Genomic DNA, 15,437 nt, shown 5'->3' with positions numbered 1-15,437 from the left:
ATTCATAGCAATTTCTCCTGTGCAGCAGCTCCTCTCCCATGAACCTTGTGTGTGTGTGTGTGTGTGTGTGTGTGTGTGTGTGTGTGTGTGTGTGTGTGTGTGTGTGTGTGTGTGTGTGTGTGTGTAGGCACTCCAACAGCACAATCACGTCATTATGGTGTGTTTGGGTTATGACAGGGCACTCACACGCCACATGAGGGTGAGGGTGTCTGAGTGATGCGGGGACACACACTGTTATCTCCTGCCGATGTCTCTGGGCGGAGGCCACTGCTGACAGAGAAAACGGTCATTTCTGCCCTCGAAACACAGCTCACAACCCATGATCACATATTAAAGCTGCAACGACACATCTGCAAAACAAGCTAGCTTTAAAACGCAACCACGGTCACAGAACTCTCACTCCTCCCATCAGCTGTCACCCCTAGGCCACGTCTGCCAGAAAGCACATTGCCGCAGTAAACAAGAACGTGCTGAACACCGGTCGCCGTTTTCTATATTCTAACATCTTTTGTGGTCCATGACTTCAAATGAGGTTTTCTCTTTGGGACTCAGGTAGTTTGTCCTAAAGTTTAAGTGGTAGCAGCCAGCTGTTTCTCCTTCTCTGATGTTGTTGAGCGGAGAACCTCTCACACCAGTGGTGTCCTGTTGCTAAATATGTGAGTGTGTGATGAACTGAGGACCCAGGGAAGTGTGGCGGTTTGGTGAGACCGACAACCGGATGGTCCACTCATTGGTTTTGGTCCAAGCCGTGTTATTGCAGAGGTTTTTTAGACAAATGCGAAGGAAGCACTTAATTGTTTTTATTTTTTTTTAAATCTTCACAATATATTTATAACGATACTATGTTAGAAAGTTTAGAGGCATGAAAAAAATGTGTTAATTTAACTTGTTTGGCAGATTTGCATCTAAAGCTTTAAGTTTTACAAATAGAACAGAAAATAGTCACAAAAGGAATGAAAGCTGGATATTATCATTAATGTTAAACACATCAGTTTGGAGCTAAAAAAATAAATACATAAATGATCAACTGAACTTCGGTTTAAAAGATCATTTATTCACAAATTCCAGACATAAATGATAGGAAATGGTCTGCATTTCTGAGGGAGACCAAATAAATCTTAATAACAGCAGCACTGACTCTCCTAAGCTTTTGCTCATGACAGAGCTGCTGTTTACACTTATCTAAGCCTCCTGTTATCTCTGACGAGCAGAGGAAATAAATTTCACCACGAAGGATTTCAAACGTGGATCTGCACAAGAGAATCAACTTTCAGACACAAGCATTTCACAAACGGGAAGTAAATGATTGAGGGAAATGTTGAGCTTTTAATTATTTCTCTCTGGTGTTCCCTTTGGGGACTATGTAAGGCATTCAAAAACAGATAAACAACAACAACAATCCCAAATCCTAGAAAACAAAGAGGCAAAATCGGGTAATGTTGACTTTAGATACCCAGATAGTCATAAATAATAAATGTGTCTGCTTTTACAGTCTCAGAATTTTTTTATTAAGTGATTATAAATCAAAATTTAATTGGCACTTTAAAGGACTCATAATGATGGTCTTTAATGATTTCTGTTTAAAACAACCACAAGTTATGGGACAAAAGGAAAAGCAGCAAATAAACGCAGAAGGCCCTAAATAAAACTGAAAATAAAACTTCACCTGGAACCGTGAAACATGCTTTTAACTCAACAGCCTGAAGCTCATCTGGGAACAACAGAGGTGTGACCAAGTCACTGCTTTGCAAGTCACAAGTCTTTCCAGTCAAGTCTCGATTTAAGTCCAAGCCAAAGACAGTCAAGTCCAAGTCGAGTCCAAAGTCAATGATGTGGAAGTCCAAGTCAAGTCAAAGTTCTTAACTTTGAATTTTCAAGTCATAATCAAGTCATCTGTCCAACTTCAATTTAATGACAATGATAATAAATAAATTCCAGAAGTAAAACTTCTTAAAGCTTCATTTATTTGCTCAAACAAGCAGGAAGTGCAACTGAAACTGATTATAAACAAAGTGCTGCTGCATTTAGCAGTACAAGATCCAACCCAGAAGTAAGAATGATTCATTTTTGTCCATGTCGTGCCACTTTTGTGCTAAAATATCAAATATGGTCAAATCATCATCAAGAAAACTGATGCAAGTCGATTCAAGTCGCAAGTCATTGGTGTTCAAGTTCGAGTCAAGTCGTAAGTCTTTATAGATTATCAAGTCAAGTCAGAAGTCATTAAAATAATGACTCGAGTCTGACTCAAGTCCAAGTTATGTGACTCGAGTCCACACCTCTGGGGAACAATAATGGAGAATCCTCTGGAACACCGATTAATCATTTTCATTAGAAACCTGCTGGTGTTTACAAAAAACCATCATAAACCTCATAGAGAATTCAGGCTGAAAACAGTAAACTACATACTAAATATTGAGCTAACACAGGCTTCAGCTGGAACACGTCGGTTAATGCGTCGACTGTAACAGAGCAGCTCTGTGAGTTCCAGTAGCAGCACCTGTGTGATCAGACCAAACACTCACACATCCCAGCCATAACCTGCTGTGTCAGGCGGATACCTGAGGACAAAGATGGCACAGAAAGTCAGAAATCAGGAGTTTTCCCCCTTTCAGGAATTATGCATGAGATTTTTAGAAATCCGTAACAGTCACAGTCTTGCCTTGCATTGTGTTATGATGTAAGTAATGCATACATTTTCTTTTTGCTAACTCCACCCCCGTCCTGTAGAGCCACATGCAATTTTACCTGGCTGCCGCTCAGAATTAGCCAACAGAGTTACGTACAGACGTCAATCACAAAGCGTACGCATGTGTTTGCAGGAGCACTGAGACTGAGCAATGTTTGAGAGATGTTTACCAAAAAAATGTGGATTCATGGTGCAGCTACAATCACCTTCACAACCACAAAAAAACCCACGACTGTCTGCTTCTACTCACAGACAAAAGTAAAGAAAAGCCCACAGACTAAACTTGCCACAAAGCAACTCGAAGACTGGCAAAGAATTTACTTTTGACCTGCTTTTCAAAGGCAAAAAGATGGACTCTTACACCAACTGAAGGTGTGCATGAGTGTCATATATATATATATATATATATATACACACATACATATACATATACACCTTCAGTTGGTGTAAGATATATATATATATATATGTATATATATATATATCTTACACCAACTGAAGGTGTATATATATATATAATGTATATATAAATTAATTAACAGCATAACGTGAAAGTTATAATCGTAGAAGTGCATGTTTGTCAAGGGAAAATATAAAAAATAGAAAGAAGTGTACGTTCATGAGAGACGGGTGTTGCTTGCAGTGGTATCACCGAAGCAGAGAGAGGGGCTCAAGGGTGCAATACATTCTCCGCCTCTAGGTGGTGCCTTTTCAGAAAAAAAACTCAGATTTCTGCTTTAACAGTTCTAAAACTAGCACCACGTCCTCCCCCTGCTGGAGACTCCACCATCACGGGGCGCAGCTGGACGATCGTCTCTACTTGTCGTGGCCACCATTTCGTATTTTGTATTTTTCCTGAAACTCTGCGTGTTTCTGCCGCAGGATTTCAGTCTGTTTCCTAAAACCGTTGACCCTGAAGAAACCACACATAAGAAGCCGTCAGATTCAGGTGAAGGAAAACTAATCAAAGAAGAAGAAGCACAAAAATGACTTGAGATAGCCTTTGCCCTCACCTGGCTCTCTCTTTGGCATCATTGTAGATTTCTGTGATGACTCTATCTTTCTCATCCATGAAGTTACTGTGAACCTCTTCCAGTTTCCTGACAGAGTTGGAGAAACACCATTCAGAATTCATGTTTGCTTGACCTGAAGCCCCAGTGGTCAGCGGGCACTTTTGCATTTATGAGTTTGTTCAGCTGTTGCAGCAGCTGCTGGGATCACAAAGAGGCGAATCTCAACAAACACAAGTGGCACCAAGTCATTGTGTGGAAACAAACAGGAGGAAATGAGTCGTGAGGCTGTGCCGGAGCACCGAAGCATGCGCGAAAAATGCCTCACTCATCTCGGAGCAGCACAGAAACAGGGTTTACATTAACAGGAAGGTAGGAGAATATAAAAACCAGCTTATGTGAAGGGATGGTTCCGGTGTTCACATTTCAAAGAATTGATGTTTTCTATATGAACGCATTTTTCCCAACTCCACAAAGTGCTTAAAGCTCAGTGAGTAAAATGTGTGGATGTACTCACTTAAAGAAGACCATGTGCGCTGCGATACTGAGCATCATAGTAGTGACACAATAAGCCACCAGCCGAAAATTCCTCCTTCGACGATGCTTCTTCTCCTCCGGTGTCATCTCGGGACTCTGGGAGTGATGGAACTGCTCCCAGTAGTGAACGTTGTCCTCAGAACTGATGGGAAAGCAGCAAAATATGGATCATGTCAGTTTCACATTTGACTTTGACAGAGGATTGGGTTTAGGCTATTTTACAAACATGGTTTATTAGATCAAAAGACGTTTCTGTTATCTGCTGAAAAATTTGCCCCATTAATGATGAACTTTGAGCTTTCACCTTCTGTAGGTGCTGTGACTGGACGCAGATCTGAACACCTGGCGTCCACTGTACGGGTGCTGGAGTTTGATGTCATACTCCTTCCTGCTCAGGTCTTTGCTTAGGGTCCTGTAGGCCTCGTTCAGCTCCACAAACTGGCTGTGCAGCGTGGGGTTTGATGGGTTGCTGTCCGGGTGCAGCTGCAGGATGAACAGGTCCGAGTCAGTAATAAAATACACAGAGGCGTGGTTTAAATTTCCAACCAAGCTTTTCTTTTCTTGTGAAGAACTAAACATCCATTTTCTCAGATATATAAGAGTCACAACACAAATAAGCATCTTAATCCTTATTCATATTACAAGCCCCAAAACACCTGTCAGGAAGCCCACTAGTCAGGAAGAATAAGTCAGATAGGCAAATACTGCCCTCTGGTGGTTGCATATAAAATATAAATAGAATAGTTTTTAATATTTGAGGATACCTTCTTAGATTTATCAAAAAATGCATTCTTTATTTCGTCCAAAGAAGCATCTGATTTGACTCCCAGCAGGTCATAGTAGTTCACAGCTTTTCTGTAGTAACAAAACAAACAACATAAAGCAAGACTTTTGACCCTGTACACAAACACAATCCCTTAGCAGTTACAAATAAACCTAACACAACACAAAGGAGGCACCCACCTTTGTGTGTAGCTACGGTACAATAGTTGTAGTGCACTTTTGCGAAATGTAATACAGCTGTGGTATAGCCGCAGCTGAGCCTCCAACTGCATGTTCAAATTTTCTTTAATTGACCTGAGAAGAACAGATATAGATGTTAGCCGTAATCAAGAAAGAAATCACTACACATAGTGAAGAAGTGTTTCAAACCAAAGGAATGATGACTGAAGAGGTAACGATAATGGTGGGTTATAACCTGTTCAAATGTAAAAATGTATAATACTTTTGATGAAGACATAAAATCTAGAGTTTAAATCTTTTTAAAAGTGACCAAAGTTATTTAGGGTAGGATTAATAATCTGTTATAAAGTAAGCAATTGTTTTAGCTTTTTTCTTTTAAAAATGAGGTCAAGTATCTTCTTATTTTCTCTTGAGACAAGGCTAAATCTATTCTTGAGAATTGTGCCTTTGCAAAACTTAGGAATTAAAAACAGGAGATAAAAAGGCACACGTTCCTTTTGTAAAGTGACTGTGTACAAAGCAAAAATATGCATTTGTTGGTCTTGTTTCTTGCCTAAATGTAAATAGTTAAAGCTTATAGGCACCTTTTTCTCCAAACATTAAGACAAAATGACATTTAAAATAAGGAAAATACGCTAGTCAGGAGTTTGATATTACCTTTAACTGTGTGTCCATTTATTAAGGACAGATTAATGTCAGCAGCTGTCAGCACATGACTGAAGACCCTAACAGAAAATGAGATAAAACAATGACAGACCGAAGACAATAAACGACTGAAACAAAATCAAATCATCACCAGCCACCCTGTTGTGTTGTTTAGATGGTGGACAAAACACTAGAGATTTCCTTTGTCTTCAGAACATACTCCGGTGTCAAATTCACAGCGATCACACCGCTGGTTTAACCGCATTTATTAAATGAATATAACACATCTGTCAATAAGAAAAACAACAACAAAAAAGACTACAGTGCTCAGTTGCTAATGCTAGCTACTATCTAGCAGCTATTTATCCTGTTATTAGCTAAGCCCGTGCTACTTTGGTAAACGTACAAGAGTTATTACATTGTTGTATTTCAACTTGGGAATAATTATAAAAACTGACAGTTATTGAACAAAATGTGACATACCATCTTTCGTAACTAAACAGTTACGTACATCAAGTCAATTAGTTACCGAAATCAAAGTCGAGTCATACTTTCAGAATAAAATAGTCGTTGTGTCACCACTAAGATACATCAAATGGTGAATGTTCAAGTTTCGTTAAAAAATCATTAACATATTAGATCTTACCATTCTTACAGTAATTAGTAAAACATAATCTTCTTTTAAAATTATTTTGGGAACATCTTCTACTTTCTAAAATAATTGTTTTGAAAATACCAGGAAGTGACGTAACGTTTTGTATCCAGAAGTTATTTTCAGTTATGTGGACGTCCCTGAATAACACTACCTTCTCATGCAATGTGTTTTCTTTATTTTCATGACAATTTACAATGGGAGGTTCTCACTGAAGGCATCAAAACTATGAATGAACATGTGGAGTTATGTCCTTAACCAAAAAAGGTGAAGTAATTGAAAACATGTTTTATTTTCTATTTTCTTCAAAAAAAAAGCCACCCTTTGCTCTGATTACTCTTGGCATTCTCTTGATGAGCTTCAGAATTGATTTTCCAACAGTCTTGAAGGTGTTCCCAGAGGTGTTTAGCACTTGTTGGCCCCTTTGTAAATGGGCATGGTCATGAAAATAAGGAAAGCACACTGAATGAGAAGGTGTGTCCAAACGTTTAGCCTGTACTGTGTATTACTACTGTAAGCCATCATGCACCTGCGGTTTTCATTTCTGGTCGCTAGATGGTGATAATGAGCACTGTTCGATATCAAAAACAGCTGTAAAAAGACAGAGGAAGAAGGAAGGCTGTGATGTTTTACAGGTTCTTCCACCTCGGAAGAGGTAAGACATGCTTAGTTTATATATTTGAAAGACGTTTTTAATGTCGTGGTGTTTCAATGCCGAACCGAGCAAATTTTAAAAGCACTGTGATTTTGACTCTGCGTCTATTTAAGAAATAATGAAAGTTTCTGCATGTTCCTTCCTCGTTAAAAGGTTTAATCTTGTGATTTGGAAGTTTTTATAGGTCTATAAAGTTAAGATTTTAATGGCGAGTCATCATTTTACCTCATCTTGACTATATCCAACTGATTTCTGTGCATTTTCATTCCTGCAGGACTTTGCAGCTGCAAGGTGATCATCAAGGATGGAGTGGGTTGATTTACAGTGTCAACAAAGAAATGCTAGATCATTATAACACGCTCATAACAGGTTAAAAGCAGACAGCGTTTCATGGGTTAAGACTGTCAAATTAAATTCACTTAGAATTTATGATTCAAAAATTCCAGTAGGAAATTATTCTTAAAAAAAAGTGAGCAACACTATTCACCAAATCATGCATATTAGATTAAATATAAGCCTTTTTGGGTGAAAGCCCCTAAATCAATAAACAAAAACCTACTGTTAGTGTGATACAAATCAATAGTTAAGCTATTACCATGACGCAAAGCCATTAGACGCAGGAGATTGCAAAATAAATGTGTTTGTTTTTCTTGACTGCGTCTTTACATAAACTCAAATAAGCAAATGAACATAAATATGAAAGCAAAGCCATCGCAATGACAACAATCCAATTTATTATGATTAGACAATCAGTTGTTAACCGATTTATTATGATTAGACAATCAGTTGTTAACCGTGGCATGCCTAGCTGTGATCCTACACCTCCTTCAGAATTCACTAGTGTTGCAGATCTGTTGGCTGTGGAGGTCATAATAACACGTGTCCCTCAGTTTTATCTGTTTGGGTGACCTTTTGCAGATTGCTGTCCTAAAAGAAGCCATTCCATTAAAGTTAAGATACCTTAACTCACTCATAGACTACAAATAAGGTCTCAGATCAGCTTTGATCTCATTAATAGACATTCCTTCAGGAAGAAGTGACTTCAAATTACGCCAACAGAAATGTGATTATGTAGGTGTGCCTTGAACTCGTAAGTATTAATTACACTTTCAAATTTTTCTTCGGCGGTAAGCTCTTGTAGTATATTAATCGGGGTGCTGAATGTGATGATGACCTGTTACAGGGTTGGATCAGGATCAGATGAGCGAGTGAGGGTGTGACTGACCACTGATGGTGAAGCATGATGGACCCGGAGGTGTCTGTGCTGCTGCACTGTGCAGAATGGAGGGGGCTGCTGCAGACTCAAGTACAAGTAGAGCTTTCTGACAGGTATTCATGTTTCCCACAAAGAACTTCACATGTGTGCACAATTTTTTTATACAACATTGCTTAAATTTGACGTATTGAGTTTCTTCGGTCAGTTTCAACAGGCAGACCAATCCGTGTCTAGAACTTCACATCAGTGAGGTTTGGACTGAGCGACTCTCTAAGGAGCCGTGGCTTTTTAACGGGGCCAAATTCAGGCTACATTCATCCTGCTTGGTCTCTCCGAAAGATCCACGTTACCCACAGCCCTCCCATGTCCCCGTGCAGCATTGGGACGAGGACCAGGAAAAGCAGAGAGGGGATGATGTTGCAGTCTGGCACAGGATGGAAGTTAGGAATGAGTGTTTAAATCAGACCCAAAATGTTGGAAGTGTCTTTCGGAAGACTGCCAGCATGCTGTCACAGGAGAGTTCTACTCCACAGGGCTCCACGGGTGATGATCAGTCACACCGTGGGCCGTTCCTCACCCTGAGGCTGGGCCTCACCTGCTACAAGGACTACCTGGGAACCAACTGGTCGGGTCGAGTGTCAGAGCTTTGTTTGCGTGGAGAGGAGGAGTTTGGTGATCCTCTGGCGCTGCTGGCTCAGCCTCTTGGTGTGGGCGCCGTGCTGTGCACAGCCGACTGTCAGGTGGTGATGATCAGGAGGAGCCAGAGAGTGGCTGAGGCGGGGGGGCTCCTGGATATTCCCGGAGGTCACCCAGAGCCAAAGGTAAGCCATGGAGATTTTAAACGTCCAGTGTGTGCATTTTTATCCTTGTGTTTGCTCTCTGCAGGCGGTGTGTGAGTGTCTGGGTCTGGAGGTGAGAGAAGAGCAGATCAGTGCAGTCATGATGCAGCAGAGACCGGACGCCGTCGTCTCTGAGCTGTTCTCCTCTGTGAGCTCCGAGATCAGAGATGAGGTGAGCTTACACTTTCACAGTTCACCGCTGTTTTATGAGCAAAAGGAATGAAGTTAGGTAATGACATCGCAAAGATGGTTCATGCACGATGAGCATCTCACCCCAAAAGATTTAAGATGACTTATTTATTTGAAAAGAAGAATCGACGAGTTTGATGATAACCCAACCTCACTGCTGAATCCTCTTCATGCAAACTCATCCAGGTGAATATTCCTGTGGGTTTCCTCGGAGCGCCTGTCCTTTTGGGCGTGGCTCTGAATAACACCAACGCTGGAAGGCCGAGCGCTGAGTTCTACGTCAGGTTGGTGTTCGTTACGTCTTTAATCCATGAGACAAACTCCAGGACTGTTTTATCTTTCAGCAGTTTTCTCTCAGGCTTAATCGTGAATTTTGCTCAGAAAAATACAACATTATAAACCCGTAAACCTGTGTGGAAGTGGGCCGAGTACTGAGGTTTTTATTTTCAAGAATTACAGGACACTCGTACGGTTATAAATAACTGATGTAGAAACAGATGTTTGCTCATTTAACCAGGTCTGTTCCCTGCTACCTGGTTTGAAACCAGCTCCATCAGGGACGACCTACAGACGTGTTTTTCTGTGATCTGAGATAAATAACTTTATAAACCAACATTAGGTCACTTGTGTGTTTCCACAGTTGCTCGCTGACTTCTGATGAAGTCAGAAAGTTGTACTGGAAAGGAGGAGCTGAGGCCAACGAGTCCACGGACGTGGTCTTCCTCAGCAGAATGGTCAGAGGTCACTTCCTGCTGCAGTAAAAAGGAACAGTAAACAGGAAGTAGGTTGTTATAAAGTATTTTGGTCGTTGCAGGAGGTCTTGCAGCTGAACAGAAGCAGCCCGCTCTGGTCTGAAATGTGTCCATCAGCTAAAGGAGCCGTTCTTCTCTATCAGGCGGTGAAACCAGATGGAAACCCAACAGCCAGCAAACCTGAACTCAACTCGTCTCATTCACCAGCACCACACACCGACCAACACTGGTGTTAAAACTCTTCAGAATACCGTTTATCCATCTTTATTCCTGCATCATGACATGTCATAAAACATTTTCAATTAAAAAATCTTACAAATAGTTTTTCTTTGAAATAAAAATCTTTGAATGTCAAAGCAGACGTACAAGATATTTGTGTTTGTAGGATAAAAACTTGCTGATGTAGCTGGTGATTGTTTTTAAAAATGACTTGATACCAGTAGCATGTTGTGTGTTTCACCCGTCGCTCTGATATCTGCTGCTGCGTTAGTAGCCGTGGTCCTGATAGGGTGTGCTCCACTGAAAGGACACAAAAATCACGAGGAGATTTAACTGTAGGGATTTGTAAAAACCAAACCGCGCAGCACCAAAGTTCGTTTTAAGTTTGACTCACATATCGTGGCTGCTGCATCTTCATTCTTGTATCGTTCCAACCTGCAAAAACCAAAACATTAATCGGCACATCAAGATATACCCTCTCCTAAAACTTTGTTCAATATAGCTCACGCCGACCGTAAGACCCAGTCCACCAGATCCTCTGTGGGAGCGGAAGTCTGCGATGGAGGCGTCTTTTCTTGTAAAATCTAGGTTTCTTCTTCTCTTGTCTGGGAACGGGGGGCAGCAGTCTGTGAGCGTTGTCTTGGTACTCCTTCAGGAGTATTTGTGCTCGTTCCTGCGACAGCTCGATGTACTGCAACTCCTCCAGCAGGTCAGCCTGCGGCTCTGGAAGACTGCAGCTAACTGGAGAAGAGGAAGGATCTTCAGGAAACGTGTTCATTATAACTGCATAGTGAAGCATCGCAGACCCTCCCAGCTTGATGCTCCATTCCCTTAGCCTTCAGGTAACACCTTATTGAATTAAAACACTTTATCATTAACATCTTCTGTGCAGGACAGGAAACTAAAGAAGAAAGAATAATGCAAAAGTCATGAAACACAATGAAAAAAAAATTACCCTGGAGTTTCAGCAAAGCAGTCTCTGGAATGTTCCCTCCATCCTTCAGTCGATGCTGAGAAAGTCGTCTTTTCCACTCGTTCTCCAGAGGAAAGACCACCACCACCCGCCGCCTGAAGCCTGCAAACAGCTGCAGCTTGTGACGACGAGCAGAGATGAGGACGTTGCACTGGGAACAGAGAGGGCCAAACCACACGTTTTATTTAAAAATGGTGGATAAATAAACTTTTGCAGGTTGGTTTCATGACTTGATCTGCAGAGTTGCATCAAATGGACGTTGGTGTTGATAGGTCACCTGATCAAGGATGTAGTTTCCAGGAGTCTCTGCAGCAATTTTGATTAATTCAGTCAGACACTGAGAAGCCTGCTGCAGCCTGCCCTCTGTCTGACCTCCACTCTACACACACACACACACACACACACGATCAGGAAGTGTAACACAGATGATTATCAGATTGTGTCCTAAAAAAAAAAAACTGGAGCTCTGACTGACTATCATGCAAGCGAGCAGCTCCTCTGTCCCCAGCAGAGTGAACTTCTTCTCTGGATTTTGCTTCATGTGATTCTGGGCCCAGAAAGTTTTACCAGAACCAGGAAGACCAACCATCATCACCACCTGGAGCCACACACAGAGACAAATGTTACTGTTTTTCTGTTTTTAACAAACATGGTTTTCAGTTGCACGGTACAGCAGTGTGTCATCGTGGGTAGTAACTGATGTTTCCTTTTTATTTTTACTACAAAAACTGAAGCTCTAGGTAAGCAAAGCTTGTTGCAAATCCAACAACCATGCAAAAACATTATTTAATATTTATTGAATCACTGAATAAAAGTGTTCACTAATCCATCATTACATTTAAAACAGAAGTTTGGCTTTCTTAACACAGCGAATTAGCTCAAAATCTGTTTTATAAACACTACGACTTACTTACGCTGGTCCTGCCTCTCACCTCACACTGTGCTCTGGTGGTAGGAGTTGATGTGGAACAAACTCTTTGCGCAGCAGGAAGAGCTGCCAGCGGTGTGAACCCCATCGGGCCTGGGTACCACTGAGGAGCTGCAGGATCAAGAAGCAGTCGAACAGAGCAGCTTCTACACAAGATGTGAGGGAACAAAGGACGACCCGACAGCACAGAAGAGCCCAGTGAAAAGGCACCACCCATGGAACGACCATTCTTATGGAAAAAGAGCTCGACTGTACCATCTGCAGACAGAGACTGTGGGTGTAAACAAGAAAACGAGGTAGAAATCAGAGTAAAGTCAAGCATCATTACCTAAGAGTAAAAAGAGAAAAAGGATTTACGTACAGCGTAGCAGCCAACAATGTCCCCTTCTGACAAACGTTCACCATAATCCTCTTCTTTTCCACCAGAAACCTTTTTACTGCACCCATCATAGGCAAAGGAGAGGCCATCCTCACCTAAAGAGCCCAGTCACTGAGTACCCAGTCAGAGGCCTCTAGAAAGAACTGTTTCAGATACCAGACCTGATCCTTACCCAGCAGCAGAGACGAGTCGGCCACAGACCAGCCGACTCTCAGTCCGTACGGCTCTCTGACCTCTCGGTCCTCTCTCTCCATGCTCAACAGCGTCCTTTCCAGCCTGACCTCAAAGCCCACGCTGCCCTGCCGCACTCCGTGACTGAGCCTACATCCTGACCACAGCAAAGGGAACTGGTCCCAGAACCGCGGCTGCCCACAAGACCCATCTGGACTCAAGTCGAAGTGGAGGTGATGAGCATCTGTGGAAACAACAAGCAAAAGTCTCGATTGTCCTTCTGAAAACACGGTAGCATTAAACTTATTCTTCTGGGAACATCACAGTCAAAAACAAACTCAGACTTACGTGGATCTAACTGGACTTTATCCTCTCCGTGCTTCTCTGTGCCCTCCCACTCCTGCAGCGGCTGAGGTGATTTGACTCTGGTTGAGATCAAAAGATCCTCCTTCAGAACGCTCATCTGATTTTTACTATGCAAGACTTTTTTGTGAGATTCAAAAGATGCCAGTTGGATGAAAAGAAGGATGCTGTTTAGGACATTTGGTCAGCTGCTGTTCTGTCAATATGCTCAGGTATGACCAAAACCAATGTTATTTGGTACAAGAACAATTAATAACAATACAAGACTGGAAGGGCTATGAATAGCGTTGCATCTGTAACTCCAGCCAAGGGTTAAACATTCTGGCTCCTGTCATTTCAACAAAATAAAGTTTTATACAGACATTTTCTGTTTGTAATAATTGCTGAAAACATATGATTTGTAGTTGTAGAAAGTAGCATGCTTCACGTTGAATCCGTTCAACATTCCTGCAAACATGAATGACCATGATGCTGATGTTTGGGCTTGCTGCATGTGAAGTCACCTCGGTCAAACAGTCCTGTCCAGATTCACATTGCTCCAGCTCATGTGAGAAGACCTCCACGATGGCTACGTAATGATCTAACATAGTCGGATAAGTCTTAAAAATGTACAGATTAATAAAACAATGTGTTTTGAATAATGCTTTATGCCTATTGAGTTGATTTCTTGTAATATGGTGTTGTTTAAGGAAAGTGGGAGACGTTGTGTTCTGACACTAGGGGGCAGCAGAGCGCTATGTGGTGTATGTATAGAGATGCAGTGGAGAGTTCAGGGGAGTCCTTCAGAAGTGCTGCTAGTTGAACTTTCTCACCATTGCTGCCCCTCTTGCTTCATTAAAGTTTTAGATGGATGAAGTCACTGCCTGCTACTTTCTACCAACTACAAAACATTATCAGAATGGAAGTCCAAAGTAATTTGTGGTCTTTAGTTTTATATGCCTAAACTATTTAGAATATGATGCGAGAAGATCACAGAAGGTGACAGAAATATAATACGATTAGAAAGTCCGTGATCACATCTGCATTTTTGGTTTTCGACTCAAAAAGGGCATTTCAAACCAGTTTTCCCACTCCCTGCGCATCTTTAGTCTGCTCTAATAACTAGACTAGGTTATTCCAGATCAATGGCAGCGTCCTTAAAACGTTTGAAACAATCAACTTTTATTTAATAACTATACCAGTTCGTTGTGTCAATGAACTAGAAAGGACATGCGTTAAGAACGAATTAAACATTAAGATAAAGGCTCCTGAGGCTGCAAATACGCAGGTTCAGTTTGGTGTTTTATAAAATTTGAGCTCTGCGTTTAGTTTGTTTTCTCAAATGAAGCTAAACTACCTTTTGTAACGTATTTCCTCTTTGAACTCGTAGAAGGCCCTTCCTCTGCCAGTATCCTGTGACACAGGACTTTCTACGTGTCCCAGCCCACCATCCTCAGCCTGGAAATCGGTCACAGGTCCCGGTTCACGTGCCCTCGGACCTGGTTCTGTCTGCGTAGCGGTGTCAGGGTCAGAAGGCGCAGCGACACGATTCACTGCGGACGGTGATGAGGACACCGTTTGGTTCGGTTTTGACAGTGTCTGCGTACTGTCATTTTGTAGTAACGTCGCCTTTTCTAATGCTTGTGCTGCTTGTGACGCAGACCACAGTCTGTCCACCAGCTCAGCTTTCAGCCCTCTTGTGTCCAACCCGAGGTCAGCAAGTCTGGACCGCAGCTCGGCAACTTTAAACTTTTTAATGTCCGCCAACTTCATGTTATCGATAATAGTATAAACTGACTCCACTTGAAAATGTAAACAGAAAAACAAAACGATCCTGTTCGAGTCAAATCAGCCTCGGACTCTGATTGGTTCTTTGGTTCTTCTTCTTTCATTTGACAGTTACACGCATCTTTATCGACACCGCGTGGCAGGAATTGTTACTACACCAAGGTGTACAAAGATCCAACTACCCCACTTCACAAAAAAATCTTACTTTACCTTGACGGTGTTTTTGTCCTTCCTGTTTTTGTGATATTTAAGTATTTGGGTGGACAAATATGATTCATTTGTTTATCTCTGTTTCAAAACAGCACAGATGGGTCTATCTGACCTCACAGAGGAAACTTTATTTTACTTGAGAAAGATGTTTTAAGATGAACTTATTAAAACAATAAAATCTTCAAACTCTTCAAGGTTTATTTTTAGATGAACAACCTTTAACACTGTTCAGACTTATTTTTTGATACAAGTCGCATGAACAGGCTGAATAAAAGGATTT

The 15,437-nt window shown here is 41.5% G+C and overlaps 3 protein-coding genes across 8 annotated transcripts; 1 reads left to right on the top strand and 2 right to left on the bottom strand.

Annotated features, from left to right (window-relative positions):
• Positions 1-1,033: 1,033 nt before the first annotated feature.
• dnajc4 (DnaJ (Hsp40) homolog, subfamily C, member 4) lies at positions 1,034-6,406 on the bottom strand. The gene is made up of 8 exons (XM_015947358.3): positions 6,328-6,406; positions 5,857-5,924; positions 5,200-5,313; positions 5,001-5,091; positions 4,541-4,719; positions 4,217-4,378; positions 3,703-3,789; positions 1,034-3,602 (listed from the first exon to the last, which is right to left on the bottom strand). The coding sequence occupies exons 3-8, from the start codon at positions 5,289-5,291 to the stop codon at positions 3,506-3,508; spliced, it is 708 nt and encodes a 235-aa protein (XP_015802844.1). The 5' UTR covers positions 5,292-5,313; positions 5,857-5,924; positions 6,328-6,406; the 3' UTR covers positions 1,034-3,505.
• A 544-nt stretch (positions 6,407-6,950) lies between these two features.
• On the top strand, positions 6,951-10,503 carry nudt22 (nudix (nucleoside diphosphate linked moiety X)-type motif 22). 6 transcript variants are annotated; one of them, XM_015947381.3, is made up of 9 exons: positions 6,951-7,151; positions 7,426-7,460; positions 8,170-8,241; positions 8,335-8,480; positions 8,573-9,188; positions 9,253-9,378; positions 9,582-9,679; positions 10,036-10,129; positions 10,210-10,503. In XM_015947381.3, exons 4-9 carry the CDS (start codon positions 8,392-8,394, stop codon positions 10,381-10,383), a joined length of 1,197 nt encoding a protein of 398 aa, XP_015802867.3. In that variant the 5' UTR covers positions 6,951-7,151; positions 7,426-7,460; positions 8,170-8,241; positions 8,335-8,391; the 3' UTR covers positions 10,384-10,503. The 6 variants fall into 6 exon arrangements, with proteins under 6 accessions (XP_015802867.3, XP_015802898.3, XP_070411317.1 ...); XM_070555216.1 differs by having other exon boundaries at positions 7,039-7,151; positions 7,426-7,442; positions 10,213-10,503; XM_015947390.3 differs by having other exon boundaries at positions 7,039-7,151; positions 7,426-7,442.
• Positions 10,396-15,043, bottom strand: si:ch211-107m4.1 (heterogeneous nuclear ribonucleoprotein U-like protein 2). The gene is made up of 11 exons (XM_015947370.3): positions 14,517-15,043; positions 13,166-13,242; positions 12,819-13,061; positions 12,629-12,741; positions 12,272-12,538; positions 11,815-11,937; positions 11,617-11,718; positions 11,322-11,490; positions 10,880-11,107; positions 10,761-10,801; positions 10,396-10,666 (listed from the first exon to the last, which is right to left on the bottom strand). The coding sequence occupies exons 1-11, from the start codon at positions 14,930-14,932 to the stop codon at positions 10,634-10,636; spliced, it is 1,812 nt and encodes a 603-aa protein (XP_015802856.3). The 5' UTR covers positions 14,933-15,043; the 3' UTR covers positions 10,396-10,633.
• Positions 15,044-15,437: the final 394 nt, after the last annotated feature.

Source organism: Nothobranchius furzeri, chromosome 1 (assembly GCF_043380555.1).
Source record: "Nothobranchius furzeri strain GRZ-AD chromosome 1, NfurGRZ-RIMD1, whole genome shotgun sequence".
NCBI classification, from domain to species: domain Eukaryota; kingdom Metazoa; phylum Chordata; class Actinopteri; order Cyprinodontiformes; family Nothobranchiidae; genus Nothobranchius; species Nothobranchius furzeri.
This window is presented reverse-complemented; position numbering and strand designations above follow the sequence as displayed.